Genomic DNA, 9,534 nt, shown 5'->3' on the forward strand with positions numbered 1-9,534 from the left:
GGCTGGGAGGGTCTGAGAATAGAGAAGGTCAGAGATGGGAGGGACCTTAGAAGAGATAATAGTGTGTGGTAAGGATCAACCTCCACCCACCCCCTCTTCCAATTAATCAAGCGGAAACATCTTAGGAGAGGCAAAAAGGAATTTATTGCTTTCTCAAGAGAAAGGACACACCCAGTGATAACCAAAAGATGGTGTCAGCAAGGGAGTGCAAAAAACTCAACTAAGCACAAAACTTTTATCCCTAAGTCCTAGAACACAACCACTCCCTCCCCCTGTTCTTTCTTCAGAGTTCACACTATGAACCCAGGAAACTTTTGCCCATTCAAAAAAAAAAAAAAATGCCAACAGGGAGCTGGTCTGGAGAGGGAAGAGGTCTAGACTTGTATTCCATCACCCTTCTTTCGTCTCGTTTGTCACCGGTCAGGAATTGTTAGACAAGTGGTCATGTAGGAATATGAATGTTTTGCAAGAGTGCTCGACATCTCTGCCATCTTGGTATTGTGGATAAAGCACCTGAACTCCAAAGGGATTTATTTGTTCATTCATTCACTGTGCCTGATTCCAGAAGTGTAGGAGAAGAAGCACCTTCCATCTTTTTTGTATCTTCAGGGACCACCTGTAGCTCCAAGTGCCCAATAATCTTTCCAGGGTCACAGGGCCAGGACAGACATGGATCTACCAAGCTTGGAGGCTGCTCTCCCTCTGCTGGGCTTCTCTGCTTCTCATCTCTCATTATTCCTCTTACCATAATGAATGTATTATTATAATAAGCACAGCTCCTATCTCTGGCAGTTTGCAAGGAGGATGGAGGGAGCCTCCCCTCCCTCCCCATTCCCTCAGCCTGAGGTCTTGTCTGCTTGCTGTCTGTCCTGCCAGAAACATTCGGGCAGGGAGGTAGTTCTCTGATGGATGGACCCAAAAGTACAAAGCTCAGGACAGCCACCCTGAGGATGGGCCCAATGAACCCGGCCAGTCCCCCAGCTGGGCATCCAACTCTACAGTGGGTGTGAGACGTCCAACAGAGGAACTGTGCAGTGTGGGCCCTTTGATCAGAGACTTAGAGTGGGAAGTGACCCTAGGAAACTGAGTCCAACACTCTCATTTTAGGAGTGAGGAACAGGGACTGAGCCAAGACTACAAAGCCAAGTTCTCTGACTCCCTGTCTGCTGCCCTGCTATGGACCAATAACAACAGGATGGGGAATCTGAAACAACTGGGCCAACCTTCACGAAGGGACACCTGCCTCCCTCCTCTAGTAGATCCGGTGGATGTGGGCATGTGTTGCTAAGACAATCATGAACCTAGAAAAAGGAGGTCATGGGGTCCCCTTCTTCTGCCCTATCACCAAGGGCAGCTCTTAGCCTGTAAGGCACAGAGAAGCTGCTGGTCCACTTTGGGGAGCTCCCTGCACTATGACATCACAGTTCTCCCCATTCTCCTCTCCTCAAAAAGGAAACAAAGATCACGAGCATTATATAGGATATCCTAAAACTTTTAGCGCACTTTTAAACTGTTCAACCATTCAAAAACTTGAACCTGCTCTTTGATTTTGGGGACATCCTGAATCTCATCTGAACTCTGTCTTTGCTCCAGCACCAAGCACACAGTAGATACATAATCCACATTTTTGTGATTGCTTTTATTTCTATACTATTATATTTCTGAAGTTGGAACATTGATCCATTTCTGTAGCATGGAGTCTCCCTGCACATTTTGAAGTAAGTGATGGTGGTGTCCCCTCAAAGTGCTACCCACTGTGCCAGAGAGGTCCTGATCCCACCTTAGGGTCCCTGTAATCTAGATTCTTCCAGGAAGTCCCCAACCCCAAAGGGGGGAGGCTCATTTCCTTTCCCAGAATTAACTCTAAGGAAATCCCTAAGACAAAAGTTAGGTCTTGTTCATGTCTATGATGTCCCAATAAGATGGAGTACAGAGTCATTTCAGGAGAGGGATTCAGTGTCCTATAAAGACATCAGGCATGGGTCAGCAAAATATTTCCTTCTCCACCAAAAAGATTCAAAGGTCCATGACATCCTTCCCACTTCTAAGGGAAGTGCTTAATTGGTACAAGTCCTTTTTGGATCAAGAATACTCTATGACTTATGTCCTTGATACTATTTTATTTAATGCATGTAAAAACCTGGACTCGTGAAAATGAGACCACGGACTTCGTCCATCATGCTGACTGTCCAGTGGGCCAGTGACAGAAGGTGGTATAGAACTCCTCCAGAGACACGTTACTGGTTATGAGAGTGCTTGTCCTGAGAACTAGAGCCCTACTCAATCTCCTTGGTAACCCAAGGGAGGCAGCTGGTAGCACAATGCGTAAAGCATGAGACCTGGGAGGAGGGAGGCCTGAACTATGGGACCCTGAGCAGGTCCTTTTGCCTCTATTGCAATTTTCCCAACTCTGAAATAGAAATGATAAAACCATCAACCTTCCAAGTTGTGAGGATCAAATGAAACGATATTTGTGAAGAGCTTAGCACATAGGGGGCACTATATAAATGCATATTCCTTTTCCCTTTGTTATCCCTGCTATTACTATCATCCGTATTAACTCTGCTACCAACTGACTGTATGATTTTGGTCCTTTGATGCTTCCTCAGTAAAGTGGGCAGGCTGGACCCCTGTCTACTCTCTGTGATCCCAGGTAAGTCCCTTTCCTTCGTGGAGCCTCAGTTTCCCCATCTGAGGGTTGAGACAGCTAGAACAGACACATCCCCCAGCGCATTTGGGGTCTCCGGGACTGCTTCCATTAAGTTGGCTTTCCGTGGTTGCCTCATCTGGTTCCACATTCTCTTTTTCCTAAGGTCTCGGGACCCGATATCTTGCTCAAATACCCCACGGTCCCAGATTCCCAGGGCTGACGTGTTTCTTTTTGTCGATCTGCAGGTCTCCTGACAGCTGCAGCATGAGCGAGCGTGTGATCTCCTGGGGACGACGGCTTTAGGCTCTGCATGAGCTCCTTATCTTAGTCAAGTTTCTCCCTCCGTGGATCATGGCCCGTTGTATGTCCCTCCCCTCCACCGTCTGTTTCTCTGTATCTCATCAAAGACAGCCTCATTCTTCGACCGATGCCATGCGCTAAAGTCTGTCTTGGCCATCCAAGGAGCACCGAACTAGGGACCAGAGGGAGCAAAGAGATGCTTGGGCATTAGCAATACCAAGTCCGTGATGAGCGCCCATCCCCGGGGTCCACTCAGCTGCTGGACTCAATGTGACCCACGCGGTTTAACGGGAGGAGTCGCCTGCAGAGAAGAGTCCATTCAGCCTTAGAGAAGACTGTTTTGTCTATGGGGGGACACTCAGGCGCAAGAGGGAGTCTCTCCTCGTGCCCTGGACTGTCTGAGTCGCTTTTATTTTCTTATACTTTCAGTATATACAATAGACCAAAGAGCAAAATCTATTTTAAAGAGGACACAATCCTATTGTTAAAGTTATCTGGGTTAAATTGTAGAGGGGAGGTCGGGGTGGGGGGAGGGAGCAGAGACATGAATGAATCCTGTTGTCGGGGAGCGAGCTGGGCGGTTGCTGTCCAGCGGGCGTCTTTACAGAGGCGTCTTTACGGAGGGGACGCTGCAGTCCGTAATCGCAGGAACTGCACCTGAAGAAAAGAGTTGCCTCTAAAAGAATACAGACAGAGCATGGAGAGTCAGTAGCCGATGATGTTCTAGACTCAAGCAAACAGACTTCCATAGAACACAGACTCGCCGCCACTGTGTAGCCACCCGCGCCGTGGCCGTGGCCCCTTTATCCCTCTGTACTTAGATTGACTTTATCGTACTAAAAATCATTTTCCGTTTTAACCAGTTAAACATGCCTCTTCTACCGTTCCATTTTTGATAGTTGGATAATCCAGTATTTGCAAAGAGCATGTTTGGTCTCCTGTGACCTCTGTCTCATCCGATGCACCATTTAGCACCAGAAAGCAAATTAAAGAAAAAAAAAGTAACACTTGTTTGAAAGAGATCATTAAATGTATTTTGAAAATCCTAAAGTTATATATTTAACAGTTTTTATATGTTGTATATTTGTAGAGAATACTATTTAACAATTAACGTGGTAGCTCTCGCAGGCCTGATGAACAGTCCGACTCCCATTGGGCTTTCTAAACCCGACAGTCCCGGGAGTGACCACACCACACGGGATATGAAGCACGGCCAGGGAGGATACTTTCGGAAAGTCACCAATCCTGTTTATGTCACATAAAGGCATCCAACCATCACACTGGTAGAAGATGGGGCTTCTTTTAGGTTGTCTTTGGAATTTGGGGAGGGGTCTCTCTCTCTATTGGTCAAATTTGGGTGTAAAATATTTTAATCATGGTTTTTCCAACTGAGTTACTCCCCCTTCCTTTTGCCCATGAGTCTATTTTTAAGTTGGTTGCCAGTCCCTCTCCTGTGTCCCCATCTTCCAAAGTCCTTAGCCTTAGGATTATTGGGTAAGGGAGATGATGTTACATTGGAGGGAAAAGTGTAGAGCTGGATGAATTCTGAGCTCTAATACCTTTCTCTACTTACAGTGGGCATGTGATAAGATCACAAGAGCTGATGAATCTCCAGCTCTGGTGTCCCCCTTTCCCCAGTGATGAATTGTAACCTAATTCCCACGTCCTTTCTGAGTTTCCACTGTAGTATACTACCTATTAGTCCAATTAATATTAGGAGTATCTTAGTTCTATGCTACTAAGAGAAAGCATTTAGAGGATGATCAAGAAACCATAAAGCTCAAAAAGAACATGTCCATTTGATTCAAGCCTGTTCCTGGGGGAATTAATTGAGACAGACAGTAATCATGAATTTAGAAATATTTCTGAGACAAACCAGTGTATATGATGCTTTTTTTTTTTCCTTTTTCAAATTGTATAACAGGTCTGACCTGTATCTGAATAGCAGTTAGCGCCATCACTCACTGGGTGCTAAATGCCGTGTAATGCAGGTTGGCCCTCCTGCCCCAGAAAGGACTGACAATGAGTTCCACATGACCAAGAGTACTGGGAGATGCATTGACCCATAGGTTCCCCAACCCAGACTGTCTCCTCTTTCCTCCCACCTCTGGTTGTTTCTTTCCGAAGAGAGTGTAGTCGCCTTATTTAGCAAAGACGGAGAAATTTAAGATGTTACAACATTTTCTGTTGCTTTACAGTATTCAGTTTTTGTGTTGATTCCGCTAAATTATGGAAATAAAGAAAAAAATCCTTTTATAAGCGAGCGTTTTGTTCCCTAGCCGTGACATGCACATAGAGGGAACAGTGGCAGATTCTGGGATTCGTGGGGAATGAGGATTTGGGAAGGTGTCTTGGGGAAAGAACCAGTATAAGTCAAGGGGCAGGCCCTTTTGAAGGGTTGACTTCTGATAAAGGCTGTGCATCTGTGACTTGGGCTGTTCGGCAAGCAGGACACCTTAAATGGGGAAAACAGCTACGAAAGGATTTATCATCCAATAAGACCCAGCCTCAGAGCCAACATAGGTTAAACGGGGACCTCCCCAGGTTGTTTCCCTATATGTGTCTGTATTATGAGTTCACTTTATCTCCAAGAACCGAGTGAGGTGATGCACCAATGAGGGAATGGAGGGGGGACTCACCTCTACCAGGGGAAATAACTGTATTATTGTTTGGATTTCTTTTTCTGCCTCGTGTTATGTTTTCTTTCACAGGTGTGGATTCCTTTATCTCTCAACTGGACCAGAGGTCCAGACACTTGAGAACGCAAACTGCATGACATTATGTCCAATCCATTTATTAGGGTATGGTTAAGGAGGATAGGGAAGTGACATAGGAGCTAAATGGGAAATAACTCTTTCCATTGTGGTGTCCAATGTTCTTTTTGTAAAAATATTTTTTAATTGGTATCTTCTGTTTTTATACTAGCTAAATGCTTTTTGGCAGCTCTCCTTTTTCCTCTTGATTCCTTCCATATAGCAATAAAAAATAAGAAATTAAAAAAAGAGAGAAAGGAGAAAAAATCAACAGACCAATCAACGGCAAAAATCTGAAAATCTCTTCAGTGTTCTGCAGCTGGGTATCTGCTATGTCTGCAAAAGACTGACAAGGGGAAGGATTTTCTTTTTCATAGTTTTTTTTTTCTTTTCTTTAGGGGCCATGTTCACTTTTTGTAATCCTGAAATATTCATTTTTGGTTGTTTTGTACTTGTTATTATTCTCGTTTACCTTGTTGTCAGACCTGTGTACATAGTTTTCTTGGCTCTGCTGACTTCACTTGACATGTTAATATGGATATTTTCATGCTCCTCTGTACTTATCACACATGACTTTTTTTTTATTTAGTAGTATTTTATTTTTCTTCAGTTCCATGTAAAATTACAATTTTTAACATTTGTTTTTAAAACTTTGAATTCCAAATTCTCTCCTTTGATCTCTCTCCAACCCCTTCCTCCCTTGAGAAGGCAAGCAATCCAATATAGGTTATACACTTGTAGTTATGGAAACCGTTTCCATATTAGTCATGTTTGAAAGAAAACATAGATCAAAAACAAACAACCACCAAAAAAAAAAAATCAAGGGAAAAAATGTTTTTAAATTTTCTTCAATCTATATTCAGATACCATCACCTCTTTCTTTAGGGATAGATAACATTTTTTCATCATGAGTCCTTGAGAGTCATCCATAGCTGATCATCCTACAATATTGCTGTTACATCGTGCATAGTAAGTCTTTTTAAGTTTTCTCTTGAATGAAATGATGTATCCTGTTCATTTCTTACTGCACAATAACCCATTATTATAATCACATGCCACAATTTTTCCAACTATTCTCCAATTGATGGGCATCCTCAATTTACAATTCTTTGCCTGCAGCAAAGAGCTGCAATAATCTTTTTGCTTTTTTTCTCTCTCTCTTTTGTGATATGGACTTAGTAGTAGTGTTGCTAGGTCAAAGGATATACATGATTTTACAGCCCTTTGGGCATAGTTCCAATTTGCAAATTGGTTTACAATTTCAATAATACATTAATGTCTCGTTTTCCCCATTTCCCCTCAACAATTTGTCATTTTCCTTTTCTGACCTACTAATCAAAATGCAGTACCTAAGAATTCTTTTAAATTGCATTTTGTGAGAGCATTTTTCCCCCATATGGTTACAGATAGCTTTGATTACTTCATCTGAAAACTATTCATATTGTTTGTGCATTTATCAATTGGAGAATGGCTTATTTTTATGAATTTGACTCAGTTTCCTATATGTATAAATAATGGGGCTTTTATCGAGTAAATTATTATTATTATTTTTTGCTATTACTATTGCTAACTGTATTTCCCTCCATTTTATACACCCTGTTTAGTCCATTCTTTCTCTCCTTTCATCCTGTCCCTTCTCAAAAGTGTTTTACTTCTACCATCTCCCCTAATATGTATTTAATTCTATCACCCCCATCCCCTTCTCTTATTCCCTTCCTCTCTCACTTTCCTGTATGGTAAGAAAGATTTATGTACCTAATTTTGTGTATATATTATTCCCTCTTTGAGCCTGATGAGAGTAAGATTCTCTCACTCACTCTCATTTCCCTCTTCTATTCCTCTACTATAAAATCTTTTTTTCTTGTTACTTTTCACTATCACATTTGAGATAGTTTACCCAATTCTGTCTTTTCATTTCCCTTTCTCTCAGTGTATTCATCTTTCTCATTTCTTAATTTTATATTTTTAGATATTATCCCTCCATATTCAATTCACACTCTGTTTATTTATACTCCTTCTAACTGTTCTAATACTGAGAAAGTTCTTATGAATTATAATTATCATCTTATCCTGTATAAACTGTTTAACCTTATTAAGTCCCTTATGATTTCCCTTTCCCATTGACCTTTCCATGCTTCTCTTGAATTTTAGATTTGAAAATCAAATTTTCTACTAAGCTCTGTGGGGATTTTTCCCATCAAGAAATCGTCCTCTATTTCATTGAATATCTGCTTTTCCATCTGAAGGATTATACTCAGTTTTGCTGGATAACTGTTTTTTGGTTGTAATTCAAGATTCTTTGCCTTCTGGAATTATATTCCAATATGTCCAATCCTGTAATCTAGAAGCTGTTGAATTTTGTGTCATCCTGACTGTGGCTCCATGATATTTGAATTGTTTCTTTCCGCATGTTTGCAATATGTTCTTCTTGACCTGAAAGCTCTGGAATTTAGCTATAATAATCTTGGTAGTTTTCATTTTGGGATCAGGGATTTTTTTTCATTTCTATTTTACCCTGGTTATAGAATTTTGGAGCAGTTTTCCTTCATAATTTCTTGAAAGATGATGTCTAGTCTCTATTTTTTAAATCATGAATTTCAAATTGTCCAATAGTTTAAAATCATATCTCCTGCATTTATTTTTCAATTCAGGTATTTTTCCAATGAGATATTTCAATTCTTCATTTTTTTTTTCATTTTTTGGTTTTGTTTTATTGCTTTCTTGATTTCTCATAAAATTATTAGCTGCCATTTGTACAATCTAATTTTTAAGATTTTATTTTTCTTCAGTGAGCTTTTATACTTCTTTTTCCATTTGGCCAATTTTAGTCTTTTTTTTTTTCCTTCAGTAAATATTTATTCTTCTTTTTCCATTTGGCCACCTATATGGTAAAATTCCTATATGGTAGGAATTCCTATATGGTAAAAATATTCTCTATATCCAATTTTGTGTATATGTTATTCCTGCTTTGAGTCAATTCTGATGAGAGTAAGGATCACTCCCCTTAACCTCCCTCTTCTTTCCCTCTATTGTAAAAGCCTTCTTCTCCTCATTGGCTTTTTGTATCTATTTGGCCTACTCTTTGTTATTTCTTCAGTATTCATTATGTTTCCTTTGTAAAGATCTTGACTTGTTTTTTTCATGGTTTTTCTTACATTACTTTCATTTCTCTTCCCAATTTTTCTTCTACCTCTCTTATCTGATTTCCAAATCCTTTTTGAACTCTTCCACAGCCTGAGACCAATTCCTCCTCCTAGTCCTGAGACTACCATCCAGAATTGTGATCAAGAACCAAGAATGGATAAAGCAACAGAGTCCTACCTCAATGCCAGTTAAGATACCCCTGCAATCTCTCCCTGAGCAATTGTTTGACCCTTTTATTATCTGTAGGCTGAGAGTTCTGGAAACCATCCCTGCTGCTGATTCAAGGTTTACTCCTGGTTTTCTGGGCTAAGGCTATGTTGGCACAGTCTATACTGGCTGGACTCCACTCTCACCCATATGCTGCAGATCTCTTCTGCTGATCTTCTAAGTTTTCTTTGGCTGGAAAATTATTTCACTGCATTATTTATTTGTTTTATCACGTTATTTAAAGGAATTTGGAAGGGCTTGGAGGGAAGAGAGCTCAGGTGAGTTGCTGCCTTTCCCCTTCCCCATCTTGGCTCTGGTCTCAAACATGTCAGTTCTTATAACACAATAGTAATTTTCCATATCATTCATGCCTATTTTTTCCTCCATTCTCAGACAGAATTAGGCATCCCCTGTTCTGAGGGCCTTCCCAGCTTCAAATCCTCTAACAAGATGATTATACTAGGATTATGATTTTTTTTC

General features: G+C 40.9%; 1 protein-coding gene and 1 long non-coding RNA gene across 3 annotated transcripts in view; one reads left to right on the forward strand and one right to left on the reverse strand.

Moving 5' to 3' along the window:
* TAFA5 (TAFA chemokine like family member 5) overlaps nt 1–5,209 on the forward strand; it is a 532,252-nt gene extending 527,043 nt beyond the window's left edge. For both annotated transcript variants that reach the window (XM_051963072.1, XM_051963073.1), the window contains exon 4: nt 2,896–5,209. In XM_051963072.1, coding sequence (XP_051819032.1) covers nt 2,896–2,904 — 9 coding nt within the window. In that variant the 3' untranslated portion in view covers nt 2,905–5,209. The remainder of the gene's footprint in view (nt 1–2,895) is intronic.
* The window catches only part of LOC127539079 (uncharacterized), a 675,724-nt gene that overhangs the window by 102,609 nt on the left and 563,581 nt on the right, over nt 1–9,534 (reverse strand). The gene's annotated exons all lie outside the window — the stretch shown is intronic.

The sequence above is a fragment of the Antechinus flavipes genome, chromosome 5 (genome assembly GCF_016432865.1).
Source record: "Antechinus flavipes isolate AdamAnt ecotype Samford, QLD, Australia chromosome 5, AdamAnt_v2, whole genome shotgun sequence".
In the NCBI taxonomy this organism is placed as follows: Eukaryota; Metazoa; Chordata; class Mammalia; order Dasyuromorphia; family Dasyuridae; genus Antechinus; species Antechinus flavipes.